Here is a 23,381-nt window from a genome sequence, read left to right as displayed (position 1 = left end):
CAAATATGTCTTTGCAGATTTTTCATCAGCTACTTTTTTTTTGTGCCTTTTAAAACCTTTAGATATCTGTAAAAGATTTTTACATAAAATACATTAGTCTGGTATATTTACCCTAGTCAAGAAAAAAAAAGCTGAAAAATCTTATACAGGTACTTAAAAATTCTAAAAGATGAATGAGTGGTAGCTGATGACAATCATGTAAAGACTTACAGCTAATTTTGCTTTGTTTTTTTTTATTAAAAAAGTAAAAAGTAAAAAAAAATAGTTTTTGTCTATAAAACGTTTCTTATTCATTTTAGAGAAAATAGTTCAAGTTAAAAGTTGTAGGTCATAAAAATTGTTTAATTTTGAGAGTTTCCAAATTAAAATTCATCAATAACTGATTGAGATAATTGCAAAAAACCCTTATTTTTGCAGTACTTTATAAATGTTAATAACTTTGTTTTTCACATAATGTAACATAATATATCTACTTAAAATAGTGTCAGTTAATAAGTTATTAAAGTGTGTTAAATGTCAAAAGGGCAGTTATTTAAACAACTGTACTTGCCCAAACAGTCACTCCAGAGGTGTTTTGTAATATATAATTGATTTTTTAAGGCTTTGTTTTTAGGGTTTATTAAAAAAAACTTAAAACCTAAAAATATTTTAGTAATTTTTATTAAAATCAGTTTGAAAAGGTGCTGACTTTGTACCTTCTTCTTCTTCTAATGGCGCTACAACCCTTTGTGAGTCTTGGCCTGCTTAACAATGTTCTTCCATTCTGCCCTGTCGGATACTTTCCTTTGCCACTGCCTGATGTTCATGGTTTTAAGATCCCTCTCTACGTCGTCTATCCATCTTTTACGGGGCCTTCCTCTTGTTCTCTTTCCTTGGGGCTTCCATCTCTGGACTACTTTTACAGCTCGATTATCTGGCATTCTTTCTAGGTGACCAAGCCAGTTTAGTCTTTGTGATTTTACAAATCTGACAATATCTGCGCTCTGCATTAGTTCATCCAGCTCGTGGTTCATTTTAATTCTCCACGAACTATCGCTGCATTGGGTTGGTCCAAATATCTTCCTTAGTATTTTGCGCTCAAATATTCTCAGTTGATTTTCATCAGTGGTTGAGAGGGTCCACGTTTCACATCCATATGTGGCCACTGGTCTAATTACTGTTTTGTAGATTCTCAGCTTAGACTCACGATTCAGTAACTTACTTTTCATTAAGTCTTTGTGCAGTACCCAAAAACCCTTATTTTTGCAGTAAATGTTAATAACTTTGTTTTTTGCATAATGTAACGTAATATATCTACTTAAAATAGTGTCAGTTAATAAGTTATTAAAGTGTGTTAAATGTCAAAAGGGCAGTTATTTAAACAACTGTACTTGCCCAAACAGTCACTCCAGAGGTGTTTTGTAATATATAATTGATTTTTTAAGGCTTTGTTTTTAGGGTTTATTAAAAAAAACTTAAAACCTAAAAATATTTTAGTAATTTTTATTAAAATCAGTTTGAAAAGGTGCTGACTTTGTACCTTATAAACATTTATAATAACTGACATTTTTATGTCACACACTTGTAAGTAGCTCAATGAAGAACGAGTGAAGAAATACACTTTCCAAAAAAAACAGATCCTTTTATAACCCATAGGAAACAAGATAGCATTTTTTTTTCTTAAAATCATATTTCCTCAGAGAATCAGTTGTGATTTACAAAATACCTCTAGAGTGACTGTTTGGGCAAGTACAGTTGTTTAAACTGTATTCATATGTTATGTTATGAATATAGTGATCCTGCAGTGGGATCTTGTACTATCAGTTAATTGTTTATGTATTTTAATTTGAAAACTTTGAAATTGAAAAAAATTTTATGATCTAAGCTTTTATTTGAACCATTTTCTCTAAAATGTATAAGAAACATTAAAGGCAAAAAACGTTTTTTTTCACTTTTTAAGATTGTTTAAAAAAAAGAGAAAGCAAAATCAGCTGTTTTTCTTCACAGATTTTTCATCAGCTATAACTTTCAGAACCTTCAAATATGTGTATAAGCATTTCAGCATTTTTTCTTCCTTGACTGGGATAAACATACTCTATTTACATGTTTTAAGAAACCTGTTAACACAATTTACATTTGTTAATGGCCGGTTTGTTTTTTTTTTAAAGAGTCAAACCATGTTACACTTTTCTACATTAATTTAATTTATGTAATTTTCAATTAACTGATATTTTTAGATTCTCGCTATTTTTCCATAGACTTTGTCCAAAATTGATCTTTTATTTAATTTTTTTTGTTTTGCTGCATTTCTCTAACTTGCATTTTGTCTAGATACTATACTTGTGAAGAAAAGTTTTTTTTAGTTAGTCTTTTTCTTTTTTCAGTGCTTTCTTTACCCCTTCAGTTGATACTTTCTTTCTTTCAGTACTATTTTACATATCCTGTTTTGTCCTTCACTTTTTTGTGTTTTCTTAGTAGGTATACTCTTTTGGTGAGTATGTTCTCATTATTAATATTAATGATTATTAAAATTATTTCCAAATTGTTTTATGTATCTATTATTGTAGTATCATAATTTACTACATAATTTTTTATACAATCATGTTCTCAAATAGTTTATCCTTATACTGGTACCACTCAGGACTATGAGCTTGCTGTTTCTTCTTCATATTTATCACTAGAGTTTCTTTCAAAATCTATTGATAAAATGTGATAAACACTGTTCTTATTGTTATCTATTAGTAGAGGTCCCTTTAATGTTTATCTATTGAACTTAATGAATACTTTTGGATTAAAATCTGAGGTCTGTTGACAGTTGACACAATCGTAAGGTATCTATGGCACTCAGCTTGTTTTTTCATATTTATTTTCAGAGACTCCTCTCCCTCTGATATTTTCTAATGACCTATATGATAACCAGAAGATTCTTCAACTATGGCACCTCACATGAACACACATGATGTAATCCGGTATTCTCTACTTTCTTGTTCTTCACATTTATCACTAGAGGTCTCTCATTGTGTGGAAACTAGAGCTTAGCTGATTTTTTTTTACATGATAATCCGAAAATGTTTTAAAGGTTGTACCTTCAATGAACACCTTGACATAACCTACAGTACGGGACTTGCTTCTTCATATTTATCATCAAAAGCTCCTTCAATGTTGCTGCTGATTTCTTGCGTGATATCCGGAATATTCACAATCCAATCTCTTTGTCCCACCTCAAATCAACACATTTGCCATCTAGTTTCTGGGCTTTCGTCTGCATATTTATCAGCATAGGATCCTCTTTGGGTTTGAATTCAAGTTTTGCTTATTTATTATACAATCACATTTTTCAAAGCTCATCACTCTAACTGACACTTTGGCGTCATCCAGGGTACTGGGATTTTTTTTCATGTTTATTATTATATTAGGAGGCTCCTTCAATGTTCATGTAGAGAAAAGTTTTGTCAACGAAACTACTTATATGATTTTTAATTTCTGAATCAATTTTTTTATGGTTTTGGTGTTAAGAATTTTTATATTGCTAAATATATCTGTTGACAGTTTGCTTGACAGTAGTGGATTAGACAGATGTATTGTTGGCTAATAAAGAAATATTGACATAAAATTTACATTAATAATTGATATTGATTTAATGTCTGTTGATTTTTTTTCAATTGTTTTTCCAGATGACTGACATGGTAGAAAAATTGAATCAACAACAAGCTGAAATTTCAGACCTAAAGTTGAAGCTTAATGCAGCTCAGCAGCATAATGCATCTCTGGAATTACAGATTAGACAGAATGAAGAGATAGTGATTAAAACACAAGCTGAGGCATTAAGAACTGAGCAAAATTATCAACAGGAAGTAAAGCAGCTTAAGCAAAAACTAAATGAAAATTCTAAAATTATAGAGAAAGATAGAATTAAGGAATTAGAGGAGCAGCTAAAGGATGCTAAAGCTAAAGAAGCTAAACTCACTGTTGAAATTTCACAGAGAACCAAGGATGATGTAAATTATCAGTAAGTGAAAGAAATAATCAAAATATAATGAATTATTGTATTAATATTTATTTTTTTTAGAAAAATAATGGATCAATATGAACTCACTTTAAAATCTCGCTTTTCTGAAACTAAAAGATTACAAGAAGAAAGTGAAACTATAAGGACACATTTAACTAATTTGGAAATAGCTTTTTCTGACGTGCATTCGTAAGTTAATTATTCCTTTAATTATATTTTTATATTAAATACATTTATGTTAATTTTAGCAAATATGAAAAGACTAAAGCCGCCCTCCAAGGAGTCAAGGCAAATGAGGAAGCACTTCTTGCAGACTTAGAGCTGGCTCAGTCAACAAATAATCAGCATGAAGAACGTTATGAATCTCTAAAGGCACATGCTAGGACTCAAATAGAAAAGTAAGCATAGTTTTTTTAATAAATATGTAGACAATAGCGGTTATCGCAGTAATCATTTCATATCCATAGAGAAAGGACATATATCGGCCCAATCTCTATAAATAGCTAATGATAATTGTTAGAAATCGATTTAAAGTTACATAGTGATAGTTAAAAGTAAGTAAAATAGTAGTTAAAAGATAGAAATAGTAAGGGAAAACACAAATAAGAAGCTTAAATGTCTACTGAAAGCAGCGGAAGGGTTATCTCAGAAGAAGAAATGAAAATCGAGAACAACAGACAGTTAAAAATAAGTATCAACAACAAATTCAAAACATGTTCACATTCCTCCGAAAATCTAATAAACCAATCTTGTCCAAAATCACAAAAAAAAACGTCAACATTTAAAGCCTTAAAAAAATGTAATTAACAACACACACAACTATTCATTAAAAATGAAAAGCATGAATCAAAACTATACACATTTTTTTATAACAACAGGTCAATAATTATTAGTACAATTTGCTAATTTTTGGAATACAAGAAATCCAACTCGTCTGATGTGATACTAAAAACTGAGTTGTTTTATTTTAAAAATCAATCAAGATAAGAATCACATTAAAACAGCTGAAATCATTAGTCCAGTCAAAAATGGCCAAAGAAACAAATTCCAACAAAAGCAATCAATTCCAAATAAATCACACAACACAATTTTTGCCTGTGTCATATCATCAGTAGAATTTGATATTGAAGATAAACATATAAAAGACCACCTGATAAATAACAGAATAAACCACAAATACTGCAAAAGAATTACATCAAGAAAAACCGGGAAACTTACATCTCTGATTAGAATAATTACTAATCATTTCAAAAACTATCATGTGAAGAAGTGTTCTTTAAAAACTATCACTATCCTGTTTGCACCAGCCATCCACCTTAACCTTGTCTTATCCCATGTTCCAAATGTTTATTATATACTCACACTACAGATAACTGCACAATGTTAAGAAGCTGTAGGAAAAATCATCCAATACTAACAAACATGCACCTCTCCTCTTCCAGTGAAATTTGGTTTCATGCAATGCTGAAGACCACCAAGCACAGGTGCACCTAAATATCCTAACAGACCAACTAAACCTATCCATCAGAAATTACTGGTACAAACAGAAAACATTCATTGATGACATCATGATCATATTATAGATACGTTACATATTTAAACAAATTAAAAAATCCTAAAAATAGCAATTGACAAGAAATTATAATTAAACTAAAAAAGTCCAGGTACACTACCCCAGTATTTAGAGGAAATTGACTATATTCGTGTTCAAAGATCTTACAATATTTCAAGAGTCATAAAGTAAGGTTTCTTTATTCAAATATCAGTTTTCAACAGCTATCAGGTATATAACAGTTTTCGAACAAAGAAATTTGTAGAGAGCAAAAAGGAAAATTTCATTAATTCATATTTTGACTGGTATATAAGCCAACGAAAAGGAAATATATTAAACAAAAAAACATTGAAAATGGCCAAAGAAAACCCTCCACGAATAAACAACCTCTCAATAACTGCATTTACGTTCTGTTTCCCCTTAAAGACTCTAAATTACATATCTTCGTTGTCTAGATTCACAATTCTTCCTTAATCGAAGAAATGATCTTCACTAAAGCATCCATTTATGATTATTCAATAATCATTGGCGATTTTAACCCAAAGTCAAGTCCCTCATGTATGAAGCCAAACGTTTCCTTAAAAATTCCATATATGAAATCTGGTATCTGTGAAATGTTATCTGCTGCTATTAAGACTGATTTTCATTGCTGTGTGTTGTTTCAATCAATGCTAAAATGGATTCGTTAAAAAAATAATAATTGGCATTTGCTGTACATCAGTAATGGTATGACTGATGAAATTTTGTTTAATCTATATTAAAATGAATCACCAAAATGTTTGTACGGGCATCACTTCAGAACGCCTGCACCAAATTAGATATTTTTTTTTGTTGTGTTTGTTATTATCAGGAACAGGTTTTGGGTAAAAGATAATTTTCAAAAAATTGTACGGAAAGATCTTAAAATCAGTTTTTCTGTCATTTTAAATCGCAATATAACTAATAAATGGCGCCATACTATGACTAACAAAGGAATCTATCATTAACAAAATAAACAGAGAATTATTGAAGACGTTTTTTAAGTCATCTCTTAATAAAAGCACCTTTATTTTGACATATACGCATGCGCAGGTGTGCGTCCTTTATTACTGTGCTTTAATAAAATAAACGCCGCCTTTATTTAAATTAAATACAGACCAGAGAACTTCTATTTAAAGATTCCTTTTTGACTGATTTTGACGTAACCTGTCAAATTACGTATAGAAAGAAAAAAGACGTCCAACTTCACTTATATTTATATAGATATTTGATCAAATTTGTTGTATACTTGGTTTTATTTAATGAATATTCTTTTTAGTATTATTATTATGCTCAATTAGTAAATCTTCATTATTATTTTTTTTTTATTAAACAGCATGCCTAACATCATCCAATTTGTGGCGGCATGTAAAGACGCTCCAATTGAGAAATAACATGTTAGCGTTTTCGAGGCAGTCGCAGTTGACACCTCGACCAGATTCATTTCATTACCCGGAGATTTCTGTTACTTAACATACTCGAAAGCGGAGCTTATTGAACTTATTATATACATTATTTAATTTTAAGGTGATACGAAGTTCGGCGGGTTAGCTAGTATCAAAATGATCATTGTATATGTTCAGATTAACAATTAATTGTTTCTTTTTCTACAGGTCAAATAAAGAAATTCATGATGTTAAAGAACAACATGAAATTGAAATTAACAAATTGAGAGCATTCATCAGACGATTGGAAATAAAGGTTAGTTCTCTAGAAGTATCTCTCCAACAGAAGACAGAAGAATGTGAACAGCTTTCAGCACTTTGCGACGAAGTCACTGGCAAAAATGTGTAACAAAATCCATGTAAAGATTAATCTGTTTTACTTAACTATAATAACCTAGTCACAGCTGATAATTTTCAACTACTCTGGACATATGTTGAATTTTCTGTTGTGTGATATATCTATATGGAAAATGATTATCAATTGCATGATACAAGTGTAAAATATTAGTGTCTGGCATCACATCAAGTGCAATTAACTTGTTTTTTGTGAGTTCGATACACTATCCTTTCTAAGGTCATACATTAAACAGGATTTTTTTTATTAGGGCTAAAGTAACATACATATTTCATATTTTATGGTAAATAGGATTGTAATCAACGAAGGCAATAACTATTCAGAACCATTTGCCTGCTTTGTTTGTTACAACTCAAAAATGATTACACTCTTAATTGGTTTTTGTAAAATTAAAAATAGGAATTTGAATTCAAATCACCGCTAGATATAGAAATATTTTATCAATATGTATTGTTAGATTACTCGATCATTTGTCTTCCATAACCCTCCAATTTGATCTTTGGTTGTGACGACTCTATTCAATATTTCTTGAAAATTTATAACTTACTTTTCAAATCTGTGTGTCTCCTTTTTCTGATATATTTTTTTACACAAAATTACTGTCTAGTTGCATAGTATTCTAAGATTTATATTGTTACTACAGATTCTACAGTCTTCATTACGCTTTGCACCTATTTGTATATATTGTAAGATACTTCAGAGGGTTGTAAAAATATCAGTGAGGAGTTTAGTACCTTTCGGGTGAGAAGTATGGTGCAACAGCGGCGTATTAAAGACTTTTTAGCTATATAAAAACTTGCTATCCCCAAAACTATTTTAAAATCACTATTTTTCATTATTTCAACTTTTTTCAACTGTAAGCATTTATCCCTGTTTATTTTATTGAATTATTTATATAAACTCCAATCAGCAACAAAACTTTTATTTAAACTGGAAGTTTTAACGGTACATTATTTTTCGGGTTTGTAGGTAGCAGTATAGGTACAGTATCAGTGCAGTGTTAGCAACCCCTAGTAGACTTACTATAATTACACTGTTTTTACTAGGTACTATATGCCTTTACAATATTTCTTAACTCAACTATAATTTTTATAAACCGTATTTTCAGAAAAAAACAAATTTTTCTTAATTTGAAAATAACATTTGACGCCGAAAGGATGACTGCTAATACAGTAGAGTATATTTCAATATAACGCTCCTAACGTACAACTACTCATCAATTATTTAAATTGGTAAAATTATAATAAATAATCTCGATTGTGAACTATATACTTGATATTCTGTGTTTATATTACTTGTATTCAGGAAGAAATCATGAACCAGTAATCATATTTTCAATAATATATTGATTTTAAATTAAACTTTCAATTCAACACAATTAATAATTTAATTTTACAATTATTTTTTCTCGTGTATAATTTTTTCAAATTTAATATCATTTTACCGACATGGCACAATAAGCCCACTCTACAGGGTTGCTAACACTGATAGGAATGTCGAATACTGATTTAGAAAACCGACAAAGCCCGGGGATATACAAAAGCTATCATTAGCGTACATTCATCAGTTGGCAGAAGACATTTATGACCGATATCTGCTGCATATGTATACGAAACACCAAGAATAAATAATTCCAGACCACAGCCTATAAACCCAAAAAACACTTATAATACATTAATGTTGCTAACACAGGGATAAGTGTTTTATGCTTAGCTTCAGGAAATTTTTCATTCAAGAAATGTTAAATAGATGTTTAACTATGATTCATTATTTTACGGGTTTCTTCAGATTTGATGTTATTCTCTTATTCGAGTGTGTTATATTGGCACTTTTTGGAAGCTATGAGGTGTGAATTGTTAATTTGTATATTGACTCGTAGATGATGTCCCAAATGAACTAATATCTTGTATTCACTGAAGTATGTTTACCTGTTTTTCCATATAAAAATCCTACACGCAGTATTCAATATACTTTTAATTTTATTAATATGTTAAAAATCTTCTTAAGTTCAGTATTAATGTTTAACAGAGCTTTAAATAGCTTTAACTTAACCACACTAAGGCGTTTGTATTTAATATTTTACTGTAACAAAATGGATCTAGTTTGGTAACTTTCTGCTTATTTTTTTATATTAGGCTTTTAAATATTAGTCATATATTTAGTAATTTATTTATAAAAATATATAAAAAGCTTTACAACTCAGGCTACTTGGCGAAAGTTAGCTCTGAAATTGTGTTTTGTATTTTCTATGTATTGATGTCTTAATAGATCGCAGATAAAGGAGACTACTTTTGATACAATAAGTTGTAGTCAATACTTGTGAAGAAATTTATTTAACATAAAAATGTTTTAATGACTTTTCTTAGAAGACTGCCCATTACTGAATAACCAGCTGTAAGTCCTATATTTATCAAATGATAATGACAGTTTATATAATATGCGGACTATACAAATACAAGCCAAAATGCTATGCTTTTAATAAAATATATCTAGTGCTATGTAATGATAAAACAGATTATTTACTGTGTTGAGCAGAAAGTTCTCGAATAGATTCATTTCTTTAAGATGGTGTAAAAAAGCTCTCTGTTGATAAAAGGAGAATTTTGTGGTCAGCTTGCGGCTATTGACCAATGTTTTTAGTATATTAAAGAGAAAGATATTTTTCACTTCATTTTTGTCCTATTTGTAAAATATGTACTCTTCCTATTGCATTCTCATATAGTTCTAATTTTAAATTTTAGTGATACTAGAGAGTCTATATAACCATTAACATTAACTTGTGTCTGGTAATAGTTATATATGGTATCTAGAAAAGGCTTTATTAATATAGTGTTGGGATTATGTGTCAGATAAAGCACTGCGTTAATACATATATACATAAAAAATAGGTTATCTTAAATAGGCAGAACGTTAAATTAAAAAGTTATTCTTACGGAATTGTAAATTTAACTTTTTTAAAAATTAACTATTTTCAGAAAAGAATGAAGCATGCTTGCTACATACTTATGAGTTTTAAAAACATGTATATTTCTATGACTTTTTCATTTTTGTTATTAAAATTATTTTAGTAATGTTTGTAGTTTTAGTTCACGCAGATTATACGCAAAATATTTTAGAAACTAATAAAAATTGGTTTCAATAAATATAAAAAAGAATATAAAGTACATGTAGTATGTACCTAGTTGGAAGTGCATGTAATTAAACGTTACGTTACAATTGGAGGTATGTAACTACATAAAATTAGAAGGAAGTAGAAGTAAAGGTCATTGATTATAATGTAAATCATATCTGCGCCAAGTGTTTTAGTGTACGCGCAACTTTAGGAACGACCACGTTACCATAAGTGAGTCTTACATACAGAATACGAAAGGAAAGAAAATAAACGATACAACCTCGGTAAGAAGTAAACATATCAGGATAAAAAAAGTTTGATCATCTCATCCTGTTAAAAATTATTGTCCAGGTAACCTATGGGAAATTAAAGATTGTCGAGACACTGAGAAGATATGTAAATAAGGTAATAAAATCAGTAGGTATTTATGACTGTGATCAAAGATGCTTATTTTTCCAATTATCTATTTTTACTAAGCAGAATGAACACAGTCACACTAATTATAGTCGAACAAAATGTTAATTACTTTTTCCTTTTAATAAAAATAACGAAATGTAGATATATTGTAACGCATTGCTTTATAACAAATGGTTTAATTTTTCAAGTGCATCAAGTTCTTATGGGGAAAATTCTAAATGAAGCGTATAAATACAAAACCAGACATTCGACCTATAAGTTGTTTCGAGTAAATCGCAAAAAACCTACCAAAATCGTAATTTGACACCAATGAACATCGTGTTTTAACCAAAATTTTTTATCTTTGACAAAATAGTTACTACAGTTAAACAAAACTTAAATTAGACTATTTAGTAAAAAGATATTTTGGTTTAAAAATTAGACATGTCTTGTTTTGCACGTGAGAGTTGCACAATGCACATGTCTGCTTATGCATCTTAATGAACCTCAACTGATTTTGTATTTCTTACAACATTGATGGCCTCGTGTGTGATACTAACAAAAAAGGGTCGTAATAAAATAAAACTACATTTGAAAAATATTGCTTTTAATGAATATATAAACAAAAACTAAATTATTAAGTTAATATCAGTATCAGATGAATTAATCATACTTTCGTCTTCTACACCATCAGGATGATCTTCCGTACCCTCAGGATGATTTTGTGCCTGGTTAGTGTTCTCCAAGTAGTTAAAAGGCTTGTGAAGAAATGAAGACGTTCATCAGCCGCCCAATTCACTCCATAGTGTTTCGGTAACAAAGCTGATATGCTTTTTATTTTATCTGGTTTTAAAAGTCTTCCCACACTCGATGGTTGTAACTGGATTTGAGTAATATTATTTCCTTCGCCTGTGACATAAACACAACCTTTCTTGTTTTTTGAAAATAATAATCGTTTAGATGGTTGAAAACTAAAATTCCGGGATCCAGGACTTTTAAGAACTTTTTGCACCTCATCTTTCCAGTCAAAAACTGTGTAATCTTCTCCCATCTTCAGCACTGTAGAATAATCTTTAATAAAATTAATATACGTTTCTGGATCAATTATGGTGGCACGTTTTTTAACTTCTCTTTCTATTTGAGCAAATACTCGATCAGACTGCGGGATATACGAGATATATACATTTTCTATGAAGTGGAGCACAGCATTGTAGCCAGTATTGAACCATTCCAACCATTGTGATATTCTTATTCTGGTCCCCACAACCATCGGCCACTGAACGCACTTTCTCTGCCCCTTCGCATAAACAGCGAAAACAATCTCATTTGAACTCCTCTGATGATGATTCTCTCTCCATATAAACGATTTTACTAATTCAGGATTAAGTGAGGACTTTGAGTTTCCAGTTACAACTGTAAAATTGTACAAATATATTTGCATACTAAAATAGCAGGCCTGGTCTGGAATCTTTGGTAATGGTAGATTGTTTTGGCAATCAAAGGATAATATTGCTACTCTGCGATTGTCTTCTCTTAATAACCACATAAAACGCTTTACTACGCAGTTTGTATACGCACTGTTCTCTCAGCTTTATTTTTTTTGTGATTTAATTTTTTCTGAAAATTTCAGACATTGTGAACATACATCAACTTTTGGTTATTCAAAACCGATCTTATATTATCGTACAAAAATATTTGTGGAGAAGCACTGTCTTACTTTTACATATTCCTCCGTTGTAGAATTACATACATCTTCCCCAGTTTCGATATATTTAGTTCACAAGGCAAATATCGTCTAATAACTGTTTTTTTCCTGGCATAATGAGTTTCGCAGCAAGTAATAGATTCAATGAAATGTGTTATAGCTTTTTCTTTTTTACAAATTAATTTTTGTGAAGGTCTGTCAGCTCCCCTTCTTTCTGTTGGCAAAACTCCTGTTTTATGATACTCCTTTAATATCCTTTCAATTCGGTTTTTTCCAATACCCAGTATTGCTACGAATGTTTTTTTACAAACAGCAATTGATCATCTTGAAGTGTTGATGGTGTACTTCACAATGACTGTTTTTGGTTTATTTAGAATGTTTTCTTTAATTTCCGTACCAGGTCTTTTTGGATTATTTCTCACGCAGTGCTTAAATACAAACATATCTTGATAAGATTTCGATGGTTTGCTATAAAAGCTTTTGTTGAATTTTCTGATATCGCTCATTGTCAGCGAGGAACATTGATGAACTTTATGTTATGAGGCACCTGGAAAATTCAGGAAGGCTGGAAGGCATCGCTGAGAATACCTAAAAAAGTATAATCCGATCAGTTGTTACACAAAAACTTCAATGTGATCATACATTTGTTTTTTAGCTATTTCTAGTTTCCGCTGATCTTTATTTACCAATGGTTTTCGCCCTTTACCAGCTGGACTTAGTTCAATAATAATGTTATTCATGTTTACTTATTGTTTATTTTCATGAGCATTTATTCATAACGTATGGTTACCACGTTTGGTCTTAATGTGAGTAAAAAGTATGAACGAAATATGAGTTTATTAATAAACAGTGCAAACACGACAGCACGTAACTAAGAAGTCGCATCCGGATTGGTTTAAAGGCAAATGTCTGCCTTTGCACGTAACAAGTGTACACAAATGTCTTCTTTTGCATCTAAGGCTAAATTTCAACTGTGAATAATGCCATTCAAATGTATGTTTATGAACATAAGGGTGAGAAAAACGATTCTTATCAATGTTTACATATGAAATCCATATTATAACTTATTTATTTAAAAAATGTCTAATGTCTGGTTTTGCTTTTATACTCTTCAAATATACATTTCTACAGAAATCAAGAGATTTGATGATAATAAATTACATTAGAGATTTAGTACAAGTGAAGGTTATAAATGTGAAACGAATGTTTTAAGAGTATGACAAGCTTAATGTATGAAACAACGAAATTTATAGAGGTTGACATATTTAGCATGAATCTCCCGATATGTATCTAAATTTTTGTGCACCGACCAAGCCATGACACGTTTTGCTCTGTGGGGCTCATACATAGAGTTGTCACTGTTTTCTATCCAACAAGATAGATGGCGCCTACGTAGACTGAGTTGAAAATCTCGTGAACCTGACACACTCATACGAAACTATGAAATCGGACATTGCACATTTAATTCTCTTCAGTGAGTTCTCATAGCTAGTCAAACTCGAACTAGCCTTTGTATTAGTAAAATATTTACTGTTTTTGCCGTTCTTGATACTTTATATTGAATTCAGTACGGAATTAAAATAGATAATGTTTTTAGGATTCATTTTTTTTGAGCATGCGTATTTCCAAGGTTATTGAGGTTTTGAAATATGTCTACTCGGACACTATCTATGAGTGTTTGAGTTTCTCTTCGACATATCACTGATGAGCCCCAACAGTGCGAAATAGGTCAGATTAAGATAGGAGCACAAAATTTTAGATAAAAATGACAGACCTCATATTTTTTAGATCCATAACTATAAAAAAACTATATAAATTTTTTTCTGGAAGATCAGGGTATAACGATTTCTTTAAATCATGTTAGAAATATTGTATCTGTCATAACTTATCTAAAAAACGGATAGAAGTCACATGGTCACGATCAGTTTGGTGTGGGGTCTTTGTCGCGTTGGCAGAATGAGGTTGACTTCCTTAGTGGCCAATAAGGCAAGTGTTATATCTTAATTTTATCAAAATAACACCCTATCATAATTATCAAAAGTTATTTCAGGTATAGAATCAAACCATGTAGATTTTCCCATTGTTCATACCCAATACTATGCTAATTAAAGAACCTGATGCAATATTTATTAACTATGTAAGTGTACAATAAGATGTGATCTTAAATTGGCTTAACTATTGAAAAGTCTAGAAGCTTTTACTGTAATCTTACTAGCCAGTGTGCAGGAGAAGTAAATTCGATTTTTATTAAATAAAGTAATGTATCCGCCTGAAGATGGGACTGCAATAAGAATGATGTGTTCATGGGACATTTAAAAAGCAGTAATATTGTTCCGGATATCGGAGGGAAAATATGTACAGGGTAAATATTATTATTAAAGAGTCGGGACTACTCAGAAGGGGCTTTGTTTTAAGCATTACTAGGACTAAATGAACGGTAGATGGTTTACTCGACCAAAAATGACGGATTGGTATTTAAGATTAGATAAAAAATGATTTTAGCTTGTAAGACAGACTTTTCTGTGATCTACCTATTACAGGTGTCGATTAAGGCGGAACGTGAAAATCGAAAATTTCTCCTTTAGGTATTAGTTATAGCATGTACATATAAATTCACACAAAACATTTTCAATAAATTCCATAACTGTATTTTTTGTTTTATTTTTATCTGATTCTTTACGAAGTTCAAAGCTTAGAAATAATGTATTTGAAAGAAAAAGGGGACTAGTCGGAAAAGTATTCACTATTTCTTTTTGAGAAAAAGTTTAAAGCTAGTATTGCAGTCTAAATAAAGTAAGCTATGATTGGCATGTAATTGTGAAAACGAACTGGTTTTTCATGATTGGTATTATATATCAATGAGCAATATAGTTAAATAGTGATGTCTGGGCTGTTGAGTGGCCAAAATATCCTAAAAACTTATACAAATCAAGGATATGAGAGTTCGATAGTTAAAAAGAAAAAGCGACGATTTCATGTTAGATATATATGAATTTCAACGTAACGATGAGTATTTACAAAAAAAATGGAGACGAATGCAGGCTAACTGTCACATCGCGGGAGATACGAAGAAGTTGCGTAATTATAAAAGGAGCTGGGAATAATAGCAGAAATATCTGAATAGAAAAAGGGTAAGCTACCTTATTTAAATTAAATATTAACAGCTGTGTTTGCTTCACATAGAATAACTTATACTACGTGCTAATCTCAGCTTACGTGGAGGAGAGATTTTGAATTGAGTAGGGGGCTGTTCAGTACCTCGCAGAAGACGGATTAGAGGTGGAAAGACATGTACGAATTAAGTTCAACCAAATAAGTAACCCGGTGATCAACTGAGGGCAGGAGTTCTGTCATTACTGCACTGGAGAATCATGATCGATAAAGCTAGGTACCTCCAAAAACATTTTTTTTATAGTACAAAAAATATTTCAACATCAAGCTTTTTACAGGTGAAGTTAAATACATTAAATTACTTGAAAAAAAATTTTTTTTCAAGATGGAAGCTCTAAAAATTTCTGCTCAAACTCATCCAATTTGTTGGTGAGTATCATCATTTCTTGGAAACGAATCATTTTAAAGCAAAAAACAAAACGGTCTCATTCTGTATCGAATTTTCAATTAAACATTTTCACTGAAAAAAAAAATGGTGGATTTTTTAAATTTTTCGACCTTTTTGGACTTTTAATTGTTTATAAGTTTAAGAGATTGAAGAACAATGTATTAATAAAAATGTGAGAAACTTCTACCAGGAAGCAAAAGGGAGCAGTGACTAAGGCGCAAGAAAACAGAATTAATACAAGAGTAAAGAAGGGCAACTAATAGGAGATAAGCAGGGAAAGCTAGATAGGTGGCAGAAGGATTTCAGAGAGCTGCTTAATGAAGAAACAGATGGAAAGGATGAGGAGCAAGTGAAAATGGTAAGAAAAGTCAACGACACAGCTGAAACAATGGAGACTCACACCGTGGAAGAAATAAGAGAAATTATATATAGCATGAAAACCAATAATAGCAATGGTATTCCTGCAAAACTAATCAAGCATGGATGAAAAGCCCTGATAATGAGGATATTTAGCCTGTTAACGAAAATCTGGAAGCGAGAAGAAATGCCGGAACTATGGAAAGAGAGAATGGTATGTCCCATTCATAGCAAGAAAGATAAAGCAGTGTGCCAAAACTACAGGGGTATGACTCTTCTGGATGTAACATATGAGGTTCTCGTCAGAGTCATAAAAAGTAGACTGGCACTTAAATAAGCAGGTTGGTAAACACCAGTGAGGATTCAAAAAGGGATCCACTATAGATCAAATATTCGTGTTAAAAATGATTCAGAGCAGTACGTACGAACAACACTTAAAGTTAAACATCCTCTTTATATATTTCAAAAAAGCTTACGATTCTGGGATAAGGAGTCTGTACCATGCCCTAAGAGTACTTGGAATTCCGGAAAAAATGATCAGACTAGTAACGATGACCTTAATGAACCGACAATAGAGTAAGTTAATAGAGTGTGTGTCAAAGGGCGATGGAGCGTGCTATGTTGGGCGTTTCACTACGAGACAAGATCCCAAATCGCCAGCTACGACAAAGAACAGGAGTGGCTGATGCAGTAGAGAGAGTAGCAACACTGAAATGGAACTGGGCAGGTCACGTGGCTCGAATGACAGATAATAGATGGACAAAGCGGATACTGGAATGGAGACCAAGAGATGATGCCTACCGAAGCAGAGGTCGTCCACCAACACGTTGGACTGACGATCTAAAACGTTGTCATAGGAATTGGATGCAAGAGGCACAAGATCGAAATAGATGGAAAATTATGAGGGAGATCTATGTCCAGCAGTGGATAAGCGAAGATTGAATGATGAATAGAGTAAGGATAGAAGGAAGCCTAACAGGAAAATTCGAAGTAAGAAGGGGACTAAAGCATTGAGATCTGATGTCCACAATACTCTTCAATTTCTTGCTGGAGCCAATAATGAGAGAGTGGAATACGAACGAAAGGTATTATTTATGACAACAGAAGCCAGGTCTTTGCAGACCGTGTAGTGTTAATGGCAAGAACTAAAGGGGAACTGCTGAGCATCTTCAAATTCTTTGAAGCGAAGGCTAAACAGTATGGACAGTATTAATGAGTAAAAAACAAAATATATGGCAATGGAGCAGACCACAGGCAAGACCCACTAACAAGTCACACATCATCATCAGGGCTTTTCATTCCGGGTGGAATGTTTGCCGCTCTTACTTAGAGCTCTCTGATTCGCTTATTGCGGTGAATCACTCCGCATTCCATTTGTTTGTTGTCAACGTTTGTTGTATGACTTGGCTTTCGTTACAATTTTCTTCCACTCATTTCGAAATGTGCATAGTTTCCTTCAGTTTCTGACTTCCAGAATTTTGATATATCTCATGACCTGATCCTCCCATCTTTCTCTGGGTCTTCCCGTTGGTCTTTGAGTTGCTGGTTTCCATCTGGTGATCTTCTTAATCAGTAGGTCGTTTTTCCTTCTCTCTATGTGTCCCAGCCATCTCAGCCTATGTGCTTTAATAAATCTAACTATATTTTCTCCCTTGATTATGTCTCTTAGTTCATGGTTCATTCTTCTTCTCATTTCTCCGTTGTCCATTCTTATTGGGCCCATAATCCGTCTCTTTCGAAAATTCCCAATTTTTCTTCATCTTTTTCCGTGAGGCACATTGTCTCAGCTGCGTACGTAACTACTGGTCTGATTGTAACTCTGTATATTTTCAGTTTTGTATTTCTGGATAAGTTCTTGTCCTTCATGAGCCTATGATACCTACAGTATGTTTTGTTGCCTGCTAGTATTCGTTCTGTTACTTCTTCACTTCTCTTGTTTTGGGCATTCACTATTACTCCCAAATATTTAAATTGTTGGGACTCTTTCAAAAGTGTATTTTGATTTCTCTCGTCCTGTTATCTTCTCTTCTAGAACAGAGTAGATATTGTGTTTTTCCTTCGTTAATGTCTAGACCTCTTTTCCGTGCTTGTTTTGCCAGGATTGTTACTGCTTCTTCTAATTTTTCGTTCTCTCTTTCCATAATAACTAAATCATCTGCATATGCAACTATTTGTGTTGAGGAGTGGGCTATAGTTCCTTTAATTTTGCTGGCCTTGACTGTTCCTTCTACTGCTACGTTGAATAATGTGGTTGAGAGGGAATCGCCTTGCCGCACTCCTGTTTCTATTGCAATTGATTTTAGGCTACATTCTTCTATTGATTCTATATATCTTGATTTTTCACTTCAATAAATAATTTATTTCTTCCAATGCAGTCAAAGGCTTGTCTGAAGTCTACGAAGAGGATGTGGAGTTCTATGTTGTGTTCGTGGCATTTTTCGATTGTTTGTGTAACTATGTGGATCTGCCTTCTCTGAATCCTTGCTGGTAGTCCCCAATTTTTTTCTCTGTGAATGGAGTGAGTTTTGCTTGATGAGGGCTGTTGTTGAATTTTATATGTTGTGCTCAGTAGAGATATTGCTCTATAGTTGTACAGTTTGTTACTTCTCCTTTCTTAAATATTGGTATAATTCTGCCTTCTTTCCAATCCTCGGGCATTTCTTCTGCTTCCCATATTCTAACTATTAGGTTATAGATGCTTTTTAGTAACTTTTCCATATTCCTATTTTCATAAATATTCATCATATATTGGTATCCCTATTTCATTATCTCTAATGTCTTCGTTTGCGTCTACTTCCTCTTCCGGGCTTTCTTTGCATCTATATAGTTCTGTGAAGTGTGTTTCCCATGATCTATTTTCAATTTTAACTACTGGTCTGCCTTTTCTTTATTGAGCTTTTAGGTATCCAAATAGTTTACGCTGTCTTTACTTTTCTTTTCTAGGTCCTTTAACAGCTCTTCCATCCACAGGTTTTTTTTTGTTCTTGCAACAATTATCCGCTGCTTTCTTTGTTTCTTTATATTCGTTTCGATGATGTTCTTCTTTAATTGATATCCATTTATCTCTTGCTTGGTTTTTCTGTTTGATTTTGATTTCGCATTCTGTATCAAACCACTTTTTCCTTCTTTTTATTTCCCTCTGTCCTAGCACCTCTTCAGCTGAATTCAAAATGGATTCTTTTATATTTTTCCATTTGTCCTCTGTTTTATTTGCTTCTGTTAGATTTTCCTTTAGGGTTGTCTTATTTTGTTCTCTTAGTTCCTGTACTTTTAACTTCTCCAGATTCTATCTTCTTTTGTTTTTTCTTGTTCTCTCTGCTTTAATTATCTTCATTTTGATTTCTCCTATTACTAGAAAATGGTCTGTATCCGCGTTTGCTCCTCTATATGATCTGACATCGTGCATTATTGCTTTCTATTTTTTGGATATTAGTATGTGATCTATCTGATTGCCATCTGTTGTGCCAGGTATTAACCATGTTACTTTATGCTCTCTTCTGTGCATGAAGTTTGTGCTTATAATGTAACTGTTTGTTATTGCTGCTAGTTGGCATAATTTTCTTCCGTTATCGTTTGTCTCGTCATGAATGGTTTCTTTCCCTGCTACTTCCTTATACTGGTTTTCTTTGCTTACTTTTGCATTGAAGTCACCAACCATTAGTACTATATCATTTCTGGGTAACCTTTCATATAATTCTTCCAGTTGTGCATATAATTCAATTTTATCATTTTCTGGTGCATTTTCTGTGGGTGCATATATGTTTATGATTGTCATATTGGCGTATTTGTTTTCTATTTTTATATGACATTCGTCCATTTATCGCTTTAAATTCTATAACTTTGTCCCTAATCTTATTGTTAACCATGAATGCTGTGCCGTTTTCCCTTGCTTGTTTTCTCCCGAATAGTATATTGTGTAGTTTTTCTTTTTGATATTTCCTTCTCCTTTTTATCGTACTTCTTGTAGTGCTAGTATGTCTATTCTGTATCTTTGCATTTCTGTTGCTACCTCTTCCATTTTTCCTGGTCTCAATAATGTTTGAACGTTCCAGGTTCCTACTTTTACTCTATTTTTCTTCTTGTTTTTTCTTTTTCTATCTCTTTTTCTTATGTCTGATTCGTTGTTCTTTTTCCTTGCTACAAGTCACACAGAGAGGTAAAATTGAGACTATACCGAACTTTTTGTTTGTATACCGACCATAGAGAGACATCTAAAGAGTAAACTGCCATTTGGTTCATGTTATTTATTATCAATTAAAAAAAAATTGATTTTTTAAAATTGTTTGGAAGAACCTGGCTATAAGGCTTCGTGTAACATACTCACAAGTAGCAACACATCTTTGTTTAACTGACTCTAACCCAGAGATCAGACTTCCAACAGGAGAATACCTGATTATCTTTCTGAAGAACGTACTTCTTTCTGAAGAACGTGCTGCAAAACGACACAGATCTGTGGTGCTATGTAATCTGGTTAGCAACCGGGCAGATAAATGTAACAAATGCAATATCTGCCAAATAAGCTACTGGAAGATCAAACGATATACAGCAAGAAAGCAGAGACTTACCTTTAGGGGCTTCACAAAAGGTTCTACCGATTTCGCACACAGCCAACATCATTTAGTAATAATAGAAATAGGGACGTAAATCCCATTAATCAATTCTATCCCACATCCAAGATGTAATTTAAAAAGGCCAACTGGAATGGTTTCTCTACCGACCTGGATAAATGTCTGGGGTGGATAACTCCTAATACCAAAAACTACAACAGATTTGTTGGTGCTGTGTTAAACATAGTCAAGAAACACATACCAAGAGGATATCGAAAAGAATAAATCCCTGGCTGGTCACAAAATAGCGAAGAATTCTGCCAGAGCATTCTTGAAACTGGTGACTAAGAAATACCGGATGAACTACTTTACAGTCTAGAAGCTAGAAGCGGACCAAAATAGTGAAAAGTCAACGTCCAGCAGGCAAAAGTGGGAATTATTAAGAAAACTAGGGAGGGATGTCTCTCAGAACGCCAAAAGGCAGCCGTATAGCCATCTGCGTATCACGTAGTAAAAATATCCAGGGCACAAAAGAGAACGCACACAATCTACGTGAAGAGAGAACTGAAAACTTTAATAAAACATGAAGCCACAGATACGGCACTTTCCCACTCCTTTTCCAGCGAAAAAATATCAGAGGGTCTTAAAGACTAAAAAGGCTTAAAGGCTAGCAAAACCACCAGGATTTCACAATATTCACCTTGAATTCCAGATAAGTTGCAGCAAGTATACAAATGTTTAGCTGGCTCAATTTTTCACAAATATGCAAATGTTCATGCAAACTGGAAATATCCCAAAAGAACTAAAACGCTCCAAGATGATAGCCTTACTAAAGGACGCTAAACCTGCCGACAACCCAAAAAGCTACAGATCAAATTCACTTTCGTCTCTTAACTACAAACTACTAGAGAGGCTTATATATCTACATCGAAGCTAGGTTCCAAAGAAGACTTGAAACTTCAGCAGCATTTATTGATCTCACAGCGGCTTACGATATGGAGAGGGGGCCTTATACACAAAATTCTCCGTACGCCTTTAATAACGATCTTCTAAATTGCTCATATCAACTCTCCCAAGAAATTTAGGAATGGTCTTGATTCCCTTCACTAATATTTAGCTTATACTTAGCAGTTATACCGGAAACACAATAATAAAAGTTCAAGTATGAAGACATTTATACGGCAGACCTAAATATACTAAGTAAATATTTCCGCAAGTGGAGACTACATCCAAATGCTTCCAAAGCAGGTTAGGTGTTTCCACCTGAACAATAAACTTGCCAGAAAGGAACTCAATATACGGTTCGAAAATTCCACTTTTACCCCTAAGAGGTACACTTCCCGTCATATAAAACTGGTACACTTTTTTTTCCCAATGTAAACCTGTGTTCAGACTGGACACAATGGTCCGTGAATCAATTCGTTGTTGCCATCACCGATAACGGAATTGCACAAAATCTAAATATAAAAAATAACGTTCAAAAATGTATAAAGTTTTTAGATAGGTATTATTTTTATCATTAAAAACAAAAAACTGTATCTAATAAATTAAATAACCAAAGATAGGGTTGAGCTAATATCCAAAATGTTTGAAGGGAACATTGGAATGCATCTACTGTAATTTTATACTTCAATTACCTACCGAACACGAACTGTATTTTGTGTCAATAAGTTTAGTAACAGGCAAACTACCAAGATTAAATTATTATTTATTACAAGAACAATAAATGTGAAAAATTAACATTATACTTTATCCTACGTATTATAAACTATAAAATATCTGGGACGAAAAAACTCTTTATAAAACGTGACAGTTACAATCCAATATCTCACTGTAACGTTTTATTATAATAATTTATTAGATTTATTATCATTATTTTTGAATTGAAATATTTTCATAAATTATAATAAAACACAAATCAATGTGTGGGTACTTAATTGAGATTATGGAAAATTACAATAGTAATAGGAGAATTTTTTAGGATGCATGTTTAAATAAATGTGACTGACCGATAGAGAATGCTCGATAATGTTTTAGTTTTTAGTATACTCAAAACTGACGGTCTGTCGCACAGCCCTGCTTTTAGCTGGTTTCATATATGTAATATTTTCGTTGAACTGGCAACAGTGCCCTAGAAATTAGAATGACACATGTGACAAGATCAACTTACACAACTTGAAAAACACGATTTTTGGTTATAAGAGTTGTACCAGTTTTTTATGACGCGTACGGTACCTGGGAGTAACATTAGACATAACACAAAAGGAGCATTTAACAAAAACTGTTGGAACCAAAGGAAACAATATACAAAACCTGCGGTCCGCCTGGGGAGGATCAGCTTCCACTC

At 32.4% G+C, this 23,381-nt stretch overlaps 1 protein-coding gene across 2 annotated transcripts in view; it reads left to right on the top strand.

Moving 5' to 3' along the window:
- Positions 1–10,429, top strand: part of LOC140451878 (uncharacterized) — a 46,536-nt gene extending 36,107 nt beyond the window's left edge. For both annotated transcript variants that reach the window (XM_072545803.1, XM_072545802.1), the window contains exons 4-7: positions 3,654–3,988; positions 4,049–4,177; positions 4,237–4,386; positions 7,172–10,429. In XM_072545803.1, the coding sequence (XP_072401904.1) occupies positions 3,654–3,988; positions 4,049–4,177; positions 4,237–4,386; positions 7,172–7,352 (795 nt within the window). In that variant the 3' untranslated portion in view covers positions 7,353–10,429. The remainder of the gene's footprint in view (positions 1–3,653; positions 3,989–4,048; positions 4,178–4,236; positions 4,387–7,171) is intronic.
- Positions 10,430–23,381: the final 12,952 nt, after the last annotated feature.

Source organism: Diabrotica undecimpunctata, chromosome 10 (assembly GCF_040954645.1).
Source record: "Diabrotica undecimpunctata isolate CICGRU chromosome 10, icDiaUnde3, whole genome shotgun sequence".
NCBI classification, from domain to species: domain Eukaryota; kingdom Metazoa; phylum Arthropoda; class Insecta; order Coleoptera; family Chrysomelidae; genus Diabrotica; species Diabrotica undecimpunctata.
This window is presented reverse-complemented; position numbering and strand designations above follow the sequence as displayed.